This window comes from Lynx rufus, unplaced genomic scaffold, assembly GCF_022079265.1.
Source record: "Lynx rufus isolate CCGP_SWC_20201006 ecotype Redwood Valley unplaced genomic scaffold, mLynRuf1.p SCAF_13, whole genome shotgun sequence".
NCBI classification, from domain to species: domain Eukaryota; kingdom Metazoa; phylum Chordata; class Mammalia; order Carnivora; family Felidae; genus Lynx; species Lynx rufus.
The window spans coordinates 34,639,608-34,661,395 of NW_025814827.1; the positions used below are offsets into that span (position 1 = coordinate 34,639,608).

The following is a 21,788-nucleotide window of genomic DNA, read 5'->3' on the forward strand; positions in this document are numbered from 1 at the left end:
CCACACCCAGCATGGAGTCTAATGTGGGGCTTGAACTCATGATGCTGAGATCAAGACCTGAGCTGAGGTCAGTATTTGGATGCTTAACCAACTGGGCCGCCCAGGTGCCCTAGATTCTGATTCCTTTCTTTTTCTTTCTTTTTAAGTTTATTTATTTATTTTGAGAGAGACAGAGACAGATGAGTGGGCGAGGGGCAGAGAGAGCAGGAGAGAGAGAATCCCAAGCAGGCTCTGTTCTGGCAGTGTAGAGCCCAACGTGGGGCTCGAACCCACTAAACTGTGATATCATGACCTGACCCTAAACCCTAGACAGATGCATAACTGACTGAGCCACCCAAGAATCCCCTTAGATTCCTTTCTTTGAGAATGTACGTGTTATAGTTTTTGATTTGTGATTGCCTTTAGGTTCATAGATAACATTTTAAGTATATAGCAGTCTATATTATATATGGTCACTTAAGTTTGGACACATTCTAAAAGCACTAAATTTTTAGTCTTCCTGCCATGTTTTATGTATATATCATATTTTACATCTTTTTTAAAATTTATTTTATTTAATTAATTTATTTTTTAAAATTTACATCCAAGTTAGTTAACATATAGTGCAGCAATGATTTCAGGAGTATATTCCTTAATGCCCCTTACCCATTTAGCCCATTTCCCCCTCCCAGAACCCCTCCAGTAACCCTATGTTTGTTCTCCATATTTAAGAGTCTCTTATGTTTTGTCCCCCTCCCTGTTTTTATATTATTTTTTCTTCTCTTCCCTTGTGTTCATCTGTTCTATCTTAAAGTCCTCATATGAATGAAGTCATATGATATTTGTCTTTCTCTGACTGACTTATTTCACTTAGCATAATACCTTCAGGTTCCATCCACATAGTTGCAAATAGCAAGATTTCATTCTTTTTGATTGCCGAATAATACTCCACTGTATATATATACCACATGTTCTTTATCCATTCATCCACCGATGGACATTTGGGCTCTTTCCATACTTTGGTTATTGTTGATAGTGCTGCTATAAACATTGAGGTGCATGTGCCCCTTCGAAACAGCATACCTGTATCCCTTGGATAAATACCTAGTAGTGCAATTGCTGGGTCATAGGGTAGTTCTATTTTTAACTTTTTGAGGAACCTCCATACTGTTTTCCAGAGTGGCTACACCAGTTTGCATTCCCACCAGCAGTGCAAAAGGTGGTGGTATCTCCTTGTTGTTTTGATTTGTATTTCCCTGATGATGAGTGATATTGAGCATTTTTTCATGTATCGGTTGGCTATCTGGATGTCTTTGGAAAAGTGTCTATTCATGTCTTTTGCCCATTTCTTCACTGGGTTATTTGTTTTTTGGGTGTTGAGTTGATAAGTTCTTTATATATTTTGGATACTAACCCTTTATCTGATATGTCATTTGCAAATATCTTCTCTCATTCCGTTGGTTGCCTTTTAGTTTTGCTGATTATTTCCTTCACTGTGCAGAAGTTTTTATCATAATGAGGTCCCAATAGTTCATTTTTGCTTTTGTTTCCCTTGCCTCTGGAGACATGTTGAGTAAGAAGTTGCTGCGACCAAGATCATAGAGGTTTTTGCCTGCTTTCTCCTCAAGGATTTTGATGGCTTCCTGTCTTACATTTAGGTCTTTCATCCATTTTGCGTTTATTTTTGTGTATGGTGTAAGAAAGTGGTCCAGGTTCATTCTTCTGCGTATTGTTGTCCAGTTTTCCCAGCACCACTTGCTGAAGGGACTATCTTTATTCCATTGGATATTCTTTCCTGCTTTGTCAAAGATGAGTTGACCATAACATTTGTGGGTATCATATTTTACAACTTTTTATTTTGTGAATCCCTTGACTGATTGTTATAGGTATAATTATTTCACTGCTTTTGCACTTTAACTTCCATACTAGTTTTGTAAGTGCTTAAACTACTACCTTTATTATACATTTACATTTACCTGTGAATTTTTTTCCTTTTATAATTTTCTTACTTCTAGTTATGGCCTTTTCTTTCCACTCAAAGAATTCCATTTAACATTTCTTGTAAGGCTGTTTTAGTGGCGATGAACTCTTTTAACTTTTGTCTGGGAAACTCTTTATCTCTTTTTTTATTCTAAATAATAGCCTTTCTGGGTAGAGTATTCTTGGTTGCAGGTTTTTTCTTTTCAGCACTTTGAATATATCATGTCACATACTTCTGGCCTATAAAGTTTCTGCTGAAAACTCAGCTGATAGTTTTACGGGATTTCTCTTTTATGTAACTGTTTTCTTCTGATGTTTTTTAAATGTTTTTATTTATATTAGAGAGAGAGAGAGAGAGAGAGAGAGACCAAGCAGGGGAGGGGCAGAGAGAGAGGGAGAAACAGAATCCAAAGCAGGCTGCGGGCTCTGAGCTGTCAGCACAGAGCCCGACGTGAGGTTTGAACTCAAAAACCATGAGATCATGCTCTGAGCTGAAGTCGGACGCTTAATCAACTGAGCCATTCAGGCACCCCTGATATTTTTAAAATTCTCTCTTTATCACCCCTTCTTGCCCTTTTAATTACATGTCTTGGACCTTTTTGGGTTAATTTTGTTGGAGGCTCTCTGTGCCTTCTGGATCCGGATATCTGTTTCTTTCTTCAGATTAGGTAATTTTTCAGTTATTTCTTCACTAAATTTTCTGTCCCCTTCTTTCTCTTTTCTCTTTCTGGGATCCCTATAATGTGAATGTTATTACATTTGATGATGTCACTGAGTTTCCTTAACTGAGTTTCTATTATTCTTTTTTTTTTTAAGATTTATTTATTTTTGAGAGAGAGAGAGCACAAGTGGGAGAAGGGCAGAGAGAGGGGAACAGAAAATCTGAGGCATGCTCTGTGCTGACAGCAGCCAGCTCAATGTGGGGCTCGAACACATGAGCCGTGAGATCATAACCTGAGCTGAAGTTGGATGCTCAATGACTGAGCCACACAGCCTGCCCTATTCTGTTTTCTTTTTGATGCTCAGCTTGGTTGCCTTCCATTATCCCATCTTCTAGGACACTGATCCATTCTTCTGCATACTCTAAATTGGTATCGAATCCCTCTAGTTTATTTTTGATTTTAGTTATTGAGTTCTTCATCTCTGACTTGTTCTTTTTTTATATTTTCTATATCTTTGTTGAAAGTCTCACTGAGATCCTCCACTCTTTTCTCAAGTCCAATGAGTATCTTTATGACCATTACTTTGAATTCTTTATCAAGTGTATTGCTTATCTCCATTTTATTTAGCCTTTTTGCAGCAATTTTTTTATTATTTGTTCATTTGGTACATATTTTTCTGTCTCCTCATTTTGTTTAACTCTCTGTGTTTGCCTCTATGTATTAGGAGGAAGAAAATGACTATTCTAAATGTTGTAGTATGTCACTGTTTCCTTGATCATTGCATGTATGCTCACCTTTGTTTCCTTACTTGGGGCATTATTAAAATTTGTTGGCCAATATTTACTAGCCAATGTTTGCCTTTATCCATGGTATTTCAATGCTTACACCTTTATCAGAGTAATGTCAGGGGCAAGACTAATGGAAACTGGGACTTAATGAAAGTGAACAGATTTTATATTTTATCTTATTTATTCATCCACATTGAATCAGTGACACTGATTGCACTGTGAAAGCCAGTAATGTACAAACCCACAAAGTGGAAAATCATTATATCACAGGATAGAAAAATCTTTCCCCTGCCTTTTGTTTTATAATGGAAAAATAAGAGGTCACATCTCCTCATTGATCTTAGTGCTTTAAACAAGCTAATAGTGTTTCATGCTATTTTACTTTGAACCAGCCAGAAAATTACATAATAAATAACTCAGTGTTATTCATATCAACTAGTATTAGAAGGAAAATGCATGAATTCAAAGCTGATTATTTATAAAATGTTCAAATGTTAGGAGAATTCTCCTTCCCTGTTTATTTGTGTCAGTGTGGTCACCATCATTATGACTCTTGGATTCTTGGAACATGATACAAAGCAAAGAAATCTTTTGTCCAGTTTTCAACAATGTGACTAATGAAGACCCAGGCACAGAAGACTTGGGTTGCCTTAAATAGTCCCTGGGAAACACACATACAAAATAGGGCTTGGCGTGAGAGATAAATGGAATTGAAATCATTCTCCTTGTTCTTTTATTCTCGATATTGCTCTCTTCTCCTCTTTCTCCATTCTTGCTTACCAGAGAGAGATGGAAGAGGAAAGGAGAAAAGGAGGTGTTAGGATTTGCTTTTTGAAAGGCATTGTTTTGCCCACCCATATGCACTTCATTACAAGTACTTCAAAATCATGTTATACCTGCAAGGCTCTTAAATACAGCCTGTTGGCTTGTGCATTGCCTCACAAGGAACCATATCAAAGTTCAGGGTCTAATCTGAGGTTGTCTCAGTTATCAAGCTCCTTTCTTGTTACCCATGTGGTAGTCTAATTTTTTCTTACTTTACCCCTTCCCTCCTTACTATGAAGCTCTTGGCTCCTAGTATTTTGTCTGAACATTTATTCCATTTTTTTATGTTGTCACTTGGCTTGATAGGCTGTGTGTAGTAACTCATCTTTTCAATGACTCTTGTCTTCTGTTCTCAATGTTGCTGTGACTTTAAGATCCATCGCTTCCTCATAGAGCCTTCCTTGCCTTGGCTGTCTGTTTTTGACCTTGTCCTGGATCTGGCAGCCTCCAGTTTTTGTCCCGTCTGCTGCCCTGGCTCTCCTAGTCCCAGCTCCTCACTCTACAGACACCCCTGTGTTGCTCACCTTCTCCTTTTCAGAGATGGGAGAGAGTGGTGAAGGGAACATGACAAGTCTACTGTAGAGCAAATTTAACCTCTCCGGTAATGGTAGAGTGGCCCCAAATCTGTTAGAATTCAAATCCATTCCTTGCTCTTCATCCTGCAGTCCCTCCCATTTCTCTTGTCTCTCCTAAAAGCTCAGCTACAGAAAAAGGAACGGAATTTTCAATTTTTAATCGATGTCTTTGTCAGACTGCACCAGATCATAAGGAGTAAGAGACTTCCGTTTCTGACACCTTATTCCTCCCTCTCACATCAGCCATGCTGGATCCTCATAAACTGAAGCAGAATCAGAGCTCACTTTCCTTTCTTAGTCCTCTAATTATCTTGCCCTTGTGTTCCCTGGAAATATTTCCAGCATCATTTTCTCTTTCAGACTGCATAATTATAGTTACTGGAACAGAGGAAGTAGGAGAATAGAGTACATGAGTATTCTGTGTACGTTCAGTAGACTAATTATAGTATAGCATGATGTATCATTGTCAAATGCATCTCTCCCAAGCTGCTCTGATACTGTGTGTTGGCAGTGGGGAGATAGTAAACATTCAGCTTGTTGACCAGAGGCAAGTTGCCATCATAGGTGTACCTTCAAAATTCAGTACACAGAAAAAAAGATTCTGGTGACTCTGATAAAGCAATAACAAACTTCAAGCTTCTATTTGTTCATTTATTTAGGTATTTATGAAGCAACTCCTAGGTATGAAAATGTGATTGGTGCTCCTGAGGGTCAACGGAATTTTCAGATAAGGTTCTTTTCAGGCTTCATAATCTTACAGTATTTTAGGGGAGAAATGACCCCTCAAGGCTAAATGCAATATGAGTGGTTCAGAAGATGTGGACCCTGCCTTTATAGATTACATGAACAACTTACATTTATTATTTATTTTTGAGAGACAGAGAGAGAGCGTGAGCAGGGGAGGGGCAGAGAGAGAGAGGGAGACACAGAATCTGAAGCAGGCTCCAGGCTCTGAGCTGTCAGCACAGAGCCAGATGCGGGGCTCGAACCCACGAACCGTGAGATCATGACCTGAGCCGAAGTCGGACGCTTAACCAGCTCAGCCACCCAGGTGCCCCTACACGAACAACTTAATACAGGCAATGACTTCTTAGTGAGATAGCCTGTGTAGTAGATATTTAGGGCAGTGAACTACTTCATCTGCACCCAATCAAGAATGGCTTGTTTGGATGAAGATCCAGGGGGAGCATGCTTAATGATACTAGATAATTTGTTTCCTCCTTTTCTCTGGAAACTTTCTCCATATACTTATGGAGGAGGACCCTGTGCTTATTAAAGCGTTTTGACACCCTCACAGTTCTGTGGGACCAATGATAGAGAGACTCTTGGCATGGCTTTTTAGGGAATAATATACCTTTCAGGGAGGTTAACATTTTCTACCTGATTTACATGGAAAAAACTTGAGTTGTCAAATAAAGGAGAGTTTCCAACTTTAGACTCTGACTGTGTGTCTTTTTCTTATACTGTGCATCTGTGTGTGTCTTGCTTTGTGTTAAGAGACGTGAGGGACTGAGCTAATTTCAGGGGCTTTGTGACTTCCACAATCACAAGAGAGCCCCTAGGATCATTTTGTCTTGGTTGTGTGCCACAGTTTGGACTTACCTCTTGGGATGCCATTGTTGCTAAAACCTACATGCGTTTGTTGTAGACTCACCTAAAATCCTTTGTGTGGCTTCTTAGGCGCTGACTGGATGAGGCTATTGTTGGAGTCTTTTTCTCTGTTCCTATGTATTACAGAAGTGAATCTTGTAATACTTTATCTGAATTATTCATTGTGGACAACTTCTAGGTAGAAATCATCCAAGGTTAGATTGGGGATATATATTTCATAAGATGCTTTTCATTCAAAGTAACTATTTAAAATTCACCATGAATTTTAATAAACTTACTGCATAGCTTCTTCCTGCTAATTCAATTCCTGCTTAATTTGAACCTCCCATATCATTTCAGAAAAACCCCTGGAATCAAATTAATTGTAACTAAAGTAACATAAATTTTTCATGCTAATAGAGATCAGCTTAAACAGAGTTGGGCACATATTAAATGGTTTAATCACAAGTTATAGCAAATTGACTCTTCATTAGTGAGGAAGAGACTCACATTTTTAGACTGGGAGGAAGAACAAATTGTATTGAAAATCACCAGACACAGCTCTCTAGTGCAAGCTGGTTTTTCCATGACATTCTTTTTGGCCATAATTCTGATACCAGTGGCAAAAAAGCCATTTATCACCAGCCAGTGCTGATTGTCTGGGTAGCGGGAAGTTTACTCATGTAGATTAGAGAGAGGAAGTTTTTTTTTTTCTTTTAAATCAGAATAAAATAGAATCCTTTTTAGAACTATTTAAACTTTTCTTTGGAAGTGTGAACTTTGACACTCAGCTTTTAACATTGGTGTCCCTGACCCCCAGGTCCACAGTGCTTAACAGTGTCTTTTTTTGAACCTTCCAGGTACCATTTGCCTTCTGTACACTGAGGAGTTTTTTTATTTCCCTCTGGGCTTTCCTTCCCTCCCCCTCTCCCTTGCCCTCTCTCTCAATCTTTCTTAGGAAAGGGAAATCCCTTGAAGGGTTTTGTTGGGGCAGCAGATTTAAGGATTCAGAGAAAAACATGGATTTGACCCTTAAATTTCCAGGCTCATTCCATTCCATCATGATGCCATAACTTTGGGTAGTAAGTGTCAGCAGCCAGAGGTCGTATCTTAAAGGGTAGTATATGATGTGGGGAAGTTTCGATTTGTTTTTTTCTTAATGTCAGTAGGGCACTGTTGAAAGCTTTTGGTAAAATGAATCAAGTTGCTTTTGTACCTTGGCTGTTCTTTAAAATGGACTTAATGATGGGGCACCTGGGTGGCCCAGTTGGTTCAACGTCCGACTTCGGCTCAGGTCATGGTCTTGCGGTTTGTGAGTTTGAGCCCCGCGTTGGGCTGTGTGCTGACAGCTCAGAGCCTGGCGCCTGCTTCTGATTCTGTGTGTGCTCCTCTCTCTGCCCCTCCCATGCTCATTCCCTGTCTCTCTCTGTCTCTCAATAATAAATAAACGTTTTAAAAAAAATTTTAAATGGACTTAACGCGTCAATATCACACTAACTTGTTCTCTGGAATTTTTTTTTAAGTTTATTTATTTCGAGAAGGCAAGGAAGAGAGAGAGAGAACACGAGCAGGGGAGGCATAGAGAGAGAGAGGGAGAGGAGAGAGAATCCCAAGCAGGCTCTGCACTGTCAGCACAGAGCTCATCAGGGGGCTTGGACTCATGAACCGTCAGATTGTGACCTGAGCTGAAATCAAGAGTTGGATGTTTAACCGACTGAGCCACTCAGGTGCCCCTGGCATTTTTTTTTTTTTAAACAACTCTTTGCAAAATCAGGATAATGAAACTACATACAAATCATACCTAAATAAAATGGAGCAATGCCCTCAAATTATTCAGAGTAACTTTTACTCTCTTTCTTTCTTTAAAAAAAATTTTTTTTTAACATTTATTTATTTTTGAGAGGTAGAGAGAGAGAACAAGTATGAGAGGGGCAGAGAGAGAGGGAGACATGGAATTTGAAGCAGGCTCCAGGCTGTGAGCTGTCAGCACAGAGCCCCACATGGGGCTTGAACTCACGGACGGTAAGGTCATGACCTGAGCCAAAGTCGTACACTTAACCAACTGAGCCACCCAGGCGCCCCCAGGGTCACTTTTACTTTCTAGTGATAGTGGTAAGAAATCAAATAGTTTTTTTCCACTTTAACTAAAATTCTTAATTGCTCATCTATGAGCCTCTATGCACAAAAGGCTGCTTAGTGGCCATCTACTGGGAAGATGGTGGATAATGGGTAATGAGTAATGTTTTTATTTATTTTTATTTTATTATTATTATTTTAAAAATATAATTTATAGTCCAATTGGTTTACCTACAACACCCACTGCTCATGCCAACAAGTGCCCTCCTCCATGCCCATCACCCACTTTCCTATCTCTCCCACCTCCCATCAACCCTCAGTTTGTTTTCTGTATTTAAGAGTATAAGTAATGCTTTTAAACTATTTTTCTGAAAAGCAAATAATGAAGCATAATTATAATCATCGTTTTGTTATTTGTAACATATCCTTGGCCAGAGAGCATTAAATTTTTTTTTCATAATGATATAAATAATCTTTTAGTCAGACTAAGACACTGACTTTCTTTGTGCACGAGGAAGACAAAGAAGAAAGTAATTACATCAAAGAAAGAATCTGCTGAAAACCTAACACAATTTTCAGTTGGTTCTAGTTCCCTACATGTGTATTTTTACTTGTTCTAATATTATACATACAAATATGTATCATTCATTGTCATCTGATGTACTTAATATGAGGAATTTCTATGCATATACATGCCTTTTTAGTAATCATTCTAAAAAATTTTTTTTTCATCTTTATTTTTGAGAGAGAGAGAGAGAGAGAGAGAGAGAGAGAGAGAAAGCAGGAGAGGGGCAGAGAGAGAGGGAGACACAGAATCCAAAGCAGGCTCCAGGCTCTGAGCTGTCAGCACAGAGCCCCGACATGGGGCTCGAACTCACAAACCGTGAGATCATGACCTGAGCCGAAGTTGGATGCTTAATTGACTGAGCCACCCAGGTGCCCCATAGTAATCATTATTGCAATGTCTATAATATTTTGTTAAGTTTACATGAATTTACATAGCTGTTTTCATAGTGAACCCTTTAGGTTTCCAGCTCTTTGCCATTATAAAAACATTATAGTTAGCCTCTTTTTGAATATAACTTTCCCTCTATTCACTGAATTTCTTAGGATGAATTTACACAAGTGAAATAACTGGGTCAAAGACTGTGTATATTTTATTTTATTTTATTTTATTTTATTTTATTTTATTTTATTTTTTATTTGAGTATAGTTGACAATGTTAATTAGCTTTAGGTACAACTTAGTGATTTTTGACAAGTTTCTGCATTATGCTATGCTCAAACAAGTGTAGCTCCCATCTGTCTTCATACATCGCTAGTACAATATCATTGACTCTGTTCCTTATGCTGTGTCTTGTATTCCCATGACTTGTTCATTCTATAACTGGAAGCCTGTATCTCCCTCTCCCTTTTACCCATTTTGCTCAACCCTTCACCCTCCTCCCCTCTGGCAACCATTAGTTTGTTCTCTGTATTTATAGGTCTCATTCTGCTTTTTGTTTATTATTATTATTTTTTAGATTCTACTTACGAGTGGAATCATGTGGAATCTTTCTCAGTCTGAATTATTTCACTTAGCATATTACCCTCTTGGTCCATCCATGTTTTCCCAAATGACATAGTTTCATCTTTTTATGGCTGTGTAGTATTCCTGTGTGTGTGTGTGTGTGTGTGTGTGTGTGTGTGTGTGTATACCACATTATCCTTATCCATTTTTCCTTTGAGGGACACTTAGGTTGCTTCCATATCTTGGTTATTGTAAATAATGCTGCAGTATACATAGGAGTGCATATATCTTTTCTTTTCAAATTAGTGTTTTCATTTTCTTTGGGTAAATATGCAATAGTGAAATTATTGGGTCATATGATATTTTTATTTTTAAGTTCTTGAGGAACCTCCATACTGTTTTCCATGGTGGCTATACCAAATTACATTCCCACCAACAGTGTGCAAGAGTTCTTTTTCTCCACATCCTTGCCAACACTTGTTATTTCTTGTGTTTTTTATTTTAGCCATTCTAATTGGTGCAAGGTGTTATCTCATTGTGGTTTTGATTTGTATTTCCCTAATGATTAGTGATAGTGAGCATTTTTTCATGTGCCTCTTGGCCATTTGTATGTCTTCTTTGAAAAAAATGTCTATTCAGGTCCTTGCCCACTTTTTTAACTTTATTTTTTAATTTAATGTTTATTCTTGAGAGAGAGAGAGACAGACAGACAGACAGACAGAGCATGAGTGGGGATGGGATAGAGAGAGAGGGAGACACAGAATCCAAAGCAGGCTTCAGGCTCTGAGCTGTCAGCAGAGAGCCTGACATGGGGCTCAAACACTGATAGCACAGAGCCTGCTTGGGATTCTGTCTCTCCCTCTCTCTGCCCCTCCCCCACCCGCTCTCTTTCTCTCTCTCTCTCAAAATACATAAGTAAACTAAAAACAGTTTATTCCTGGGGATCTTATTCTTTTTGGTGCAATTGTAAATAGGTGTTTTTAAAATTTCTCTGCTCTTTTGTTATAGTGTATAGAAACGCTACCGATTTTGAGTATTAATTTTGTATCTTGCTGCTTTTCTGAATTCGTTTATTATTTCTGGTAGTTTTTTGGGTGGGGCCTTTAGGATTTTCTTTATTTTTATTCATGCTATAAATGACTGCACAAATTCACATTTGTTTCTTTTGTGGATTATCTATAAATGAAATTCATTCTCAATTTTTAGATTCCATTTTTGTTCTTCAGTACCTTGCAGTTTCATATAGCTCCCAGTTCATAATAAAATGTCGGCTAATAGTTGAGTGATTACCAGCATCGTCTTAAAATCACGTATGGATTTTGCCTTCACAACAACCATTATTACTGTTTCTACCCGTTTACCTAAATGAGGAAACTGAGGTTTAGCAAAGTTGGATCACGTGGCAATGATGACATGTTGGTAAAGATCTTCTGACTCCAAAGCCTGTGCCCTGATTAATCTCTTGCTGATTTCAAGCTTATAGATCATTGGATTTAAAGCATTAAATGGCAGTCACCATTATTTTTGAGATTTTTTTTTATTTTTCTTGATGAAACCATGCCAAGATCATTAATTCCTTTTTTGACTTTCTTGACCCTTTGTGGTTTTGAGTTCACTCTGGTGCCATGGTAAAATAACTGGACCCTGGGAACACAGAGTAGGCAGTCCAAAGTGGACTCAGATTCAAATTTCAAAAAGCTTGATACTCAAAAAGCTATAAAAATATGATTTTGTTATTTTCAGATGAATTAAGAATTGGTAAAATGGAAGGTAGAGCTGAGAAATATCATCCAGTTGTCTGTAGAGGATGCATTGATGGAAAATATGAAGGAAATGTCAAGAGATACAACCATTAGAATGAGGCCTAATATAAGTTCAATACAAGTTTTCAGAAGACCAGAAGAAAGAGAAAGAGGGTAGGGCCAAATTCAGACAGGCAGTGGATGAACATTTTCTAGAAGTAAGGAAAACATAAATCCTAGGATTGAGGAAACATGCCAAATTCCAAAGATTTTAGTGAAACTGCAGAACTTTTAGCAAGCATATGGGGAAGTCAGCTCTCTCATATGCCTTTTGTGGAGGGTCATTTAGCAATATATATAAAAATGTGGAAGTCTTTGACTCAGAAATTCTGCCTCTAGGAATGTGTCCTCAGTAAATAATCAGTTTAGTTTCCAAAGATATATATGTACATATATATATATATATATATACACATATATACATGTGTATGTATATCCATATATATGTGTGTGTATGTGTACACATGTGTATGTGTATGTATATCCATATATATATATATATATGGATATACATACACATACATGAAGTAAATTTGGGCATAACTGTAAAAGCACTGTTGCTTTTACGCAGCTGTTAAAACGATATAAATCTATTTTTATTTATTGTCATAGAAAGACGGTTGGTATGGTGACAAGACCTAGTTAAAAACCAGTGTGAATAGGTTGGTCCCACTGGCATCAATGAAATTGTGTATATATAAGAAGAAGTTTGGAAGGATAAATACTTTAAGCTTACAGATGGTTGTCAATGGGTGGGTAATTTTTACTTTTTTATTATTTAATTTTACTATCTTATTTATTGTCTGAATTAAAAAAATTAACTATGTCTTCCCTTAATAACTATAAGACACGATAAGGTGTTTCACTTGGGAAACACAAAAAAACAACCCCAAACAAAAATGGTGCCCTGAAGTTTTAGATCTCCCAAGTAATTAGAGCAGTCCTGATGGCCAAGGTATAATCTATATTACACAATATCAGAACTGTAGCCCAGAAAGCAAGGCTCTTGAGTTTCATTCTCTTTTGTTTCATCCTGCCTTCTCCTTCCCTGTGCAGCTTCCAATAAGGAACCATATTTTTCACTTTTTCCTCTTCTTTATAAAACAAAATATATGCTTTCAATGGCTAAATATAAACTCTATGGTGACTACATGAATGAGCTCATTTTAAAAACTGGAAATGAATGGATTAAAGTTAATTAAAATCTGTCTATCCTTTCTGTTTTGTCAACGATGGTGAGCAGCTGGGAAAGATGCCACGAGTCAACGAGCATGGATAATAAAAAAATTGGTGAAAGATGTCATCCTGTCTTGTATTTCTGCTCTGGTAGGAAAAGCTATTTCTACAGCTGTAGCTCAGCCTGTGTCCACAGGCCATGTTGAGAAGCTGAGCGGCAGTCTAGTACTGATCATTGACCAGAGAAGGATTTCCTTGGGGCTCTATAGAGGTTATAACTAGAGCTCAATGTGATTTGGCATGTTTTTGCTTCCAGTACTGGGGAAAAGCTCTCTTTGAAAAAAAAACCCAAAAAACAATGGGTACTTTGGGGTGCTCAGTATGGTGAAGGCTGACAGTGAGTGACGGTGGTAGTGCTCCTTAGCTGTCATCAGAATTTAATACACATACAATAAAGGATTCCCAGGCCCTTCAGGGTTCTTATTCAGTTGGGCTGAGACACAGGAATCTGCATTTTAAAAGCTTCCCAGGTGATCCCAATGATTATGAAGATTTAGGAACCATAGGTCTATGGCATAGTAGGAGGTGTCTACTTCACATAGAATATTTATATTTCTTGGTGCCTGGCTCTCCTTTTTTCCCCCTTCTTTTCCTATTCTCTCACTTTAAAAAATTATGGAACATGTTATTTCTTGGTTTTCACCTATGTAAATCCTGTCTATATTTATGGGACTACTAAAAGAGGCTGTTGAGGGGCGCCTGGGTGGCGCAGTCGGTTAAGCGTCCGACTTCAGCCAGGTCACGATCTCGCGGTCCGTGAGTTCGAGCCCCGCATCAGGCTCTGGGCTGATGGCTCGGAGCCTGGAGCCTGTTTCCGATTCTGTGTCTCCCTCTCTCTCTGCCCCTCCCCCGTTCATGCTCCGTCTCTCTCTGTCCCAAAAATAAATAAACGTTGAAAAAAAAAAGAAATTTAAAAGAGGCTGTTGACCCTTGTTGACACATAGCTTGGGGTCTGGAATCTAACCTAAATACTTCTTTGGCATAATTGTGTGTGTGTGTGCATATCTGTCGAAATGTCCTGTAGATACTGTTTACCAGTATCTATTATCCTAAAGATGATATCTGGCTTTCACCCTAAAATTAGGAGACATAAAAAGCAAAACAAAACAAAAACTCACTGTCAAGAGACACAGAATCACAATCTTAACTCAGGTATGATCCAGATATTGAAATGATCACATAGAGAATAATTAAAAACTATGATAATCCAGGATAATCTCTCTATCTTAAGGTCAACTGAGCAGGAGCTTTAATTCCTCTTGGTCATGTAACCTAACATATTCATAAGTTGCAGGGATTAGGATATAGACATCTTTGGTGATGGGGCATTATTGTGCTTACCACACATACCACATGTAATTAGAATCCCAGAAAGAGAAGTGAGAGAGAATGGGGCAGAAGAAATATTGAAGAAATATTGACTGGCCAGAAATTTTCCAAAAATAATAAAAGGTATCAAATCATAGATCCAAGAAGATTGGAGTGCCTGAACCAGGTGTATACAAACACACAAAGACGCACACACACACACACACACACACACACACACACACACACACACACTCATACTTCTAGGCACATCATATTCAAACTGGTAAAAACCAAAAAGAAAGACAAAATCTTTAAAAAAATTTTTTTTTAATGTTTATTTATCTTTGAGACAGAGAGAGACAGATCATGAACAGGGGAGGGTCAGAGAGAGAGGGAGACACGGAATCTGAAGCAGGCTCCAGGCTCTGAGCTGTCAGCACAGAGCCCAACATGGGGCTCGAACTCACAGACCGTGAGATCATGACCTGAGCTGGTCAGAAGTTCAACTGACTGAGCCATGTAGGCGCCCCAGAGAAAGAGAAAACCTTGAAGGCAGTTGGAGAAAATGGACAGAATACACACAGAAGAACAGAGGTAAGATTTATGGCAGACATATTATCAGAAAATATGAAATCCAGAAGATAATAAATTGACATCTGTCAAGTACTAGAGGAAAACTTCATTCAACTCAAAATTATACCCAGCAAAAATGTCTTTCAAAAATGAAGGAAGGGTGCCTAGGTAGCTCAGTTGGTTAAGTGACCAATTATTGATTTGAGCTCAAGTCATGATCTCATGGTTCATGAGACTGAGTCCCACATCTGGCTCTGTGCTGATAGTGTGGAGCATGCTTGGGATTCTCTCTCCCTCTTCTCTCTGCCCCTTCCCCACTCATGCATGCATGCTCTTGCATGCATGCTCTCTCTCTCTCTCAAAAATAAATAAGTAAACATGAAAACATTTTTAAAAATGAAGGAAAGGGGCACCTGGGTGGCTCAGTTGGTTGAGTGTCCGACTTCAGCTCAGGTCATGATCTCACAGCTCGTGAGTTCGAGCCCCGCGTTGGTCTCTGTGCTGACAGCTCAGAGCCTGGAGCCTGCTTTGGATTCTGTGCCTCCCTCTCTCTCTACCCCTAACCCACTCGCATTCTGTCTCTGTCTCTCTCAAAAATAAATAAACATTAAAAAAAATTAAAAAAAAATAAATGAAGGAAAAAGGGAGACATTCAGACAGACTGAGAGAATTATTAGCAGACCTGCTCTACAAAAAATGTTAAGGGAAGTTTTTCAGGCATGAGGAATAGGATAGCAGGCAGAAACTTGGAAATACACAAGGAAATGAAGATCTCACAAAGTGGTTTAAGTGAAGATAAATAAAAACTTTTATGTCTCATTTTAAATTACTCTCAAAATTGTTGAAAATAAAAATTTCAGCGATATATTTTGGGTCTGTAATTTATATAAAAATACTGTATGACACTGGAAGTGCAAAGGTTAGTAGGAAGGGGTTAGGAATATACTGTTAGAAGATTGTTACACTACATGTGAAGCAGTATAATAGAATTTGAAAGTTAACTGTAATTAAACATGTAAATAGTAAACATAGGGAAACCATTACAAAAAATTTTTTAAAGTATGTAAAAAGGCAATAGTATTAGAATGGAATCTGAAAAGTATTCAATCCAACATCAGGAAGGTAAAGAGGAAAAAAAGGAACAAAGAATGGATAGAACAAATAGTAAACAAGTAACAAGATGGCGGGTTTTACTCCAACCATATTAATATTTACATTAAATACAAATGATCTAAGCACATCAATTAAAAGAGCCAGATCAGTTAAAGAAGTAAGAGTCAACTATTGGCTACCTATAGGAAAGCCACTTTAAATAAAAATACAGGCTAAAAGTCATTCCTGTTATTATCTGGCATGTTAATTAAAAACATTTACTAATAATTCATTTTACATAATTCTTTTAACCTAAGAGACTCTGTTCTTGGTTATTTTTTGGCTGCAAACTGAAGCTAAGAAGAAATTTAAAATTCCTTTCTACACAAAGTAGTTGTCTATTTCGTTTCTTCTATTATGGAATAGTATTACTTCACTTGCTTAGATTTGCTCTTATATTACATGGTGTTTGCTGAGTATAAACATTCCTCTGTAGTCTTTCTAATCCTTGCTGATTCACTTTGGCCTCTCTCTTGGCTGTTTGTCTTCTCAGAATTTTTCTTATAATTTAACATTTGCCTCCGCTTTTCATTTGCTTTTTTCAAGTTTCAGTTTTTAGAATATTCTGTGTGGTATGTTATTTTTTTATAAAAGCATGACCATGAATTTTCTTGCTGCTGTGAGTCTGGGGAAGCTGAGTGTTTTTAAAGAGCACTTTGTTTTCTCAGGAAGATTCCCAAAGGCACATTATTTTCCAAGTCACTTTTGGAATACTTTATTTTGGTAATTAGTCTCTTTAACACACAAGGATTATTAGTTTCAAAGACGCCAAGCCTGTGAACCAGTTAAAAAGGACAGCCATTGTCAAAAAATTTTAGAGGCAAAATTTAGTTTGCAAAATATTTCCTGGTTAGTTCCTCAAGGTCTGTCAAGTACTGTCTGTGAGTAGTAGTTAATTGACCTGTCTGCGTCTTCAACATCAATTATTTTTAAGTAGGAAGTCTACCAGGTAAAGAGAAATCTTTATTTATAGTTTAGATTGGGAGGAATGATAGAGCAACAGTACTCCCAGGGAAAGTAGGTTTGTCCAAATGGTTTTGAGGGTTGTGAGTGTGTACCTTGTTGCTGTGCCCATAGCCTGGGCTTTGAATATTGTCATGGAATCTAGTATTAGAATATATAATGAGAATATATCAGGAGAAGTAATGGGTACAGAACTTGAATTATTTCCAAGGGGGATTAGGTGATTTATTTATTAAAAAATTTTTGTTTAATGTTTATTTATTTTTGAGAGAGAGAGTATGAGCTGGGGATGGGCAGAGAGAGAAGAAGACACAGAATGCGAAGCAGGCTCCAGACTGAGCTGTCAGCACAGAGCCCGACATGGGGCTCGAGCCCATGAACCGTGAGATCACAACCTGAGCCAGAGTCGGTTGTTCAACTGACTGAGCCAGCCAGGCGCCCTGGATTAGGTGATTTAGAACATGATCTCTAAAATAAAAAGTATCTCAAGGTTGAATAGTGTGTTACGTAAAACGTATACTTGTCCTTAGCGTGCCTTATGAAGCTAAAAAGAATCTAAAGTGCTAATAGGATGAAATGACCAAATATATAATTATCTTACTTGGTTGTGTGTTTATTTGTGTGTCTGCATGTGTATGTGTATGCTCATGTGCTTGTAAGTGTGAGTGAGAATGTGAGAGAGTGTATATGTACACGCATTTTCTTATGTGTGGTCAATTAGGCATTGAGTGTGGGTGCTCCTTTCCCAATATTGTGGTCCGATTCAAGTTCTTAGAACCAAATAATTCAGTTTTTAAGTGAGGAGAGAGGTAGCTGAGAAAATGAGAGAGGTGGGAGGGTAGGAGAAAACCAGGAGAGTATAGGCCTGTGGAAGCCGCAATAGGGAAGTGCTCAAAGATGTGTCATTGCTGCTGGAGGTCTAGAACAGTACAAACCTGTATGGTAGCCTCAAGTTGCTATTGAGGACTTGAGATGCGACTAGTGCAAATTGAAATGTGTTGTAAGCGTAAAATAAAATGTACACCATGGGCACCTAAAATGAATATGATATTATATGGCAATTATGTTTCAGTTTAAAAAATGCACACCCGGCATGCCTGGCTTACTCAGTCGGTTAAGTATCCAGCCCTTGTTTTCAGCTCAGGTCATGATCTTACCGTCGGTGCCCCATATTGGATTCCTCTTTAACAGTGCAAAGCTTACTTGGGATTCTTTCTCTCCCTCTGTGTCTCCCCAGTTTGCTCGCTCTCTCTCTCAAAAAATAAACAAACAAACACTGGAAAAGCGCATACCAAATTTCAGAAACAGGTACAAAAACAAGAATGAAAAGTATTTCACCAGTACTTTTGAAAAGTAATGATTACATGTTGAAATGATAATGTTTGGGATATACTGGGTTAAATAAAGTATGATCTTAAAATGTCACCTACTTCTTTTTATTTTTGAAAAATATGGCCACTAGAAGTTTTTAATGGCACGTATGGCTTGCGTCCTATTTGTCTTGCAGAGTTTGGCAACATGGAGGTTGTTCGCAAACTTGGTAAAAGTAGGCTGCGTGAGATTAAGTAATATGTAGCAAATTCTTTATACTCAGATGAGACCGAATCATTACCTTATACTGTTAAGTCTAAAGTTAAATAACAAAACTTACCACTAAAATTTCTCCTAGACTTTTTGGTGCGTACATAAGTGATTTAATAATTTTACGCACATTGACAATGTAATATGTAAGTATTTAAATGATTCTTTGAAATAAACTCTCAAATGGCTTTTCAATCTTTTTTTTAACCGGTTTCTTTTTTCCTTTTTTGTCTTCTTTCTTTCTTTTTATTTAATTTATTATTTTTAATTTAAAAAACTTTTTTTTTTTTTTTTTTTTTTGCATATCTGGCCAGGAAACTTCATGGTGTTATGGTCAACTTGCCGCACAACCGTGTTCAAATCTGTCACCAACAGGTTCATTAAAAACCTGGCCTGCTCTGGGATTTGTGCCAGCCTGGTGTGTGTGCCTTTTGACATCATCCTTAGCACTAGTCCTCACTGTTGCTGGTGGATCTACACCATGCTCTTCTGCAAGGTCGTCAAATTTTTGCACAAAGTCTTCTGCTCCGTGACTATCCTCAGCTTCCCTGCCATTGCCTTGGACAGGTAAGATCAGGTAGCCAGGGGTTCACATTTTTTTTTTTTTTCCAAGTGCATGGAAATATTAGCATCACAAAGCAAAATGGCAAATAGTCGTTGTTCCACACTTTGCTTTGTAGTCTGCTTGGGGTCAAGTGAAAGAGAACGAACGTTTGAAACAGATGACTCACAAAAGTCATGTTGATTTCACGGCAGCTACAGAAAATAAGACCTTTAGAGAAGATGTGGCATTTGTGGGGGATACATCATGAAGTTGCTGGGGCAGACTGGATCATGATGTTGCTTCAGCTTGGTTGGAATTGGTGGCATTGGCGTTGCAATTTGTAGTAGATTGCGCACCTGATTGATAACTCTGCAATTAGTGCTTTTTGATGTAGGATGAAAATGTTTCTGGAAGAAAAAGGGAACAGTCCAGTGGTTATTTAACAAATGACTATATAACCAGTTGGAGTTGGCAAGACAACGGCAGAATTCCTCCGGAGGACTTATTTCCAAGCCTTTATACTGTGGTGGTGGTTGTTTTCTCTTCCCATCCTCTTTGTAAGGGTGTTCATTTGGAAATGAATCATATTTTAGTTACTGCCATCATACATAATTTGATCAAATTCATCAGGGTCAAGTGTGAAGATTTCAGTAATCAACAGCTTCCTGTCTTCTCTTTTTGTTGATAGCACTTAGTGAAGACCATTTCAGATAATAATACATTTTAGAGAATAGAACTAAACAAGCAGACAAAAGCTGGAAAGCATTTTGCATCCATGAGTACTTTCGATTTCAAGATTTACAGAGAGGAAAAGTTCCTGAGGGGAAGTGTTGGCTCTCTGGCTTTATCCTCATTGATAAATTTAACTACATTTTGGATGAATTTGGAATTCTTAAACTCGTTGTCCGTTCAAAACACACTTAATTCCTTAATGATCTATGAGGGCATGGATTACAGAACCAATCTGTGGAGTCACTTCAGCCTCAGACCTGGAATTCTGATTGAATCAACTGCCCAGGGTCATCTGCATGGAAAGACACAGAGTCACACAAAGTCCCCAGTGTACTAAGAGGAGTCATTGACTTTGCGGGTAAGAGAGTGGGCTCTGGAGCCTTAAGTTAGCTTTAAGTCCTACGCACACTGCTTTTTTGCTGGGTTGCTTTGGGCAAAGTGGCTTAACCTTTCTGAGCCTAAGGTTCCTCAGTAGTAAGAAAAGTTAAGTGAATTATTTATGGCCTGTGCTTGGAAAGGCTGCACCAATATTTGTTTATCATGAGGTTTCTCTTTTGATTGGCACAGCTTTCCTTAGATATATTGTCTGCAATTATTTTACCGTCAGATCTTGCTAGGAACCACTCTAGCTCTTTGGGAGTTTATCACTAGAATTTCACCATCTACAGGGTCAGCAGAAGCAGGTGACAAAGCCAAATGTCGCAGGCCAGGGTGTTTTGTGTCTGCATTCCTGTTCATAGGGGTCAGTAACCCAGCAGATGCAGCTAATTGTTACTTTGTGGGTATCTAGACTCCGTAGGCAGGACTTTCTATTTTCTTAGAAGAGAAATCAGAAATCTGGAGTTTTACCATTTTTTATTTTTTTTAAGATTTTATTTTTTAAATGACCTCTACACCCAACGTAGGGCCTCAACTCATGACCCTGAGGTCAAGAGTGGCATGCTTTACCAACTGAATCTGCCAGGTGCCCTGAGTTTTGCTATTTTTAAATGTTGGCAACTAATTTTCATTCAAAAAAGATTATGTGCGTCACTCAATCCCTTCAGCAAGCTGAACGTGCCCCATGTCATGCCATTTTGCCGTGCGTGTCTCTTCCATGCTCAGCAAGATGTCTCTGAATATCTGGAAAGTGCCATCGCACAGCCCTGGAATCGAACAGGGTAAGGTTGGAGTGAAAAGTCCACTTACAGCCGGGTGGATGCCCTAATGCATTTTGTGTTTTAACTATTCCATGTTCACAGCAGGGGTCCTTCCCATGCTCCTTCTGCCACCTGCTCGGTGAGGTCTTCCGTCTTCCGTCTGCAAGATGGGCTTTTCTTTCTTTCTTTTTTTTTTTTTTTTAATTTTTTTTTTAACGTTTATTTATTTTTGAGACAGAGAGAGACAGAGCATGAACAGGGGAGGGTCAGAGAGAGAGGGAGACACAGAATCCGAAACAGGCTCCAGGCTCTGCGCGGTCAGCACAGAGCCCGACGCGGGGCTCGAACTCACGGACAGCGAGATCATGACCTGAGCCGAAGTCGGCCGCCCAACCGACTGAGCCACCCAGGCGCCCCGGGCTTTTCTTTCTTGAAAGTGGTCTTCAACCGTTTTGTGGAGATACTATTTACATGTCATAAAATTCACCCGTTTTAAGTGTACAAGTTAATGAATCTTTGTATTTTTACAGAGAGGTGCAGCCATCACCGCAACTGACATTTAGAACATTTCCATTACCCTAAAAAGAAACCTCCTGCTCGCTTACAGTCACTTCCCTTTCCCACCTATGGACCAAGGCAACCACTGACCTACCTTCCATCTCTCTTTGTTGCTTTTGCGGACATATCTTATTGTGGAGTCATTCGACTTGTTGTTTTGTGTCGAGCTTCCTTCACTCAGCTTAATGTTTTCAGGGTTCATCCATGCAGTAG

The 21,788-nt window shown here is 38.4% G+C and overlaps 1 protein-coding gene across 2 annotated transcripts in view; it reads left to right on the top strand.

The window, feature by feature from the left end:
• The window catches only part of GPR176 (G protein-coupled receptor 176), a 127,732-nt gene that overhangs the window by 99,656 nt on the left and 6,288 nt on the right, over positions 1-21,788 (top strand). Inside the window, exons 2-3 of one of the 2 annotated variants that reach the window (XM_047074516.1) lie at positions 18,529-18,586; positions 18,978-19,169. In XM_047074516.1, the coding sequence (XP_046930472.1) occupies positions 18,529-18,586; positions 18,978-19,169 (250 nt within the window). Of the gene's footprint in view, positions 1-18,528; positions 18,587-18,916; positions 19,170-21,788 lie in introns of both variants that reach the window. The other variant, XM_047074515.1, reaches the window with a different exon arrangement.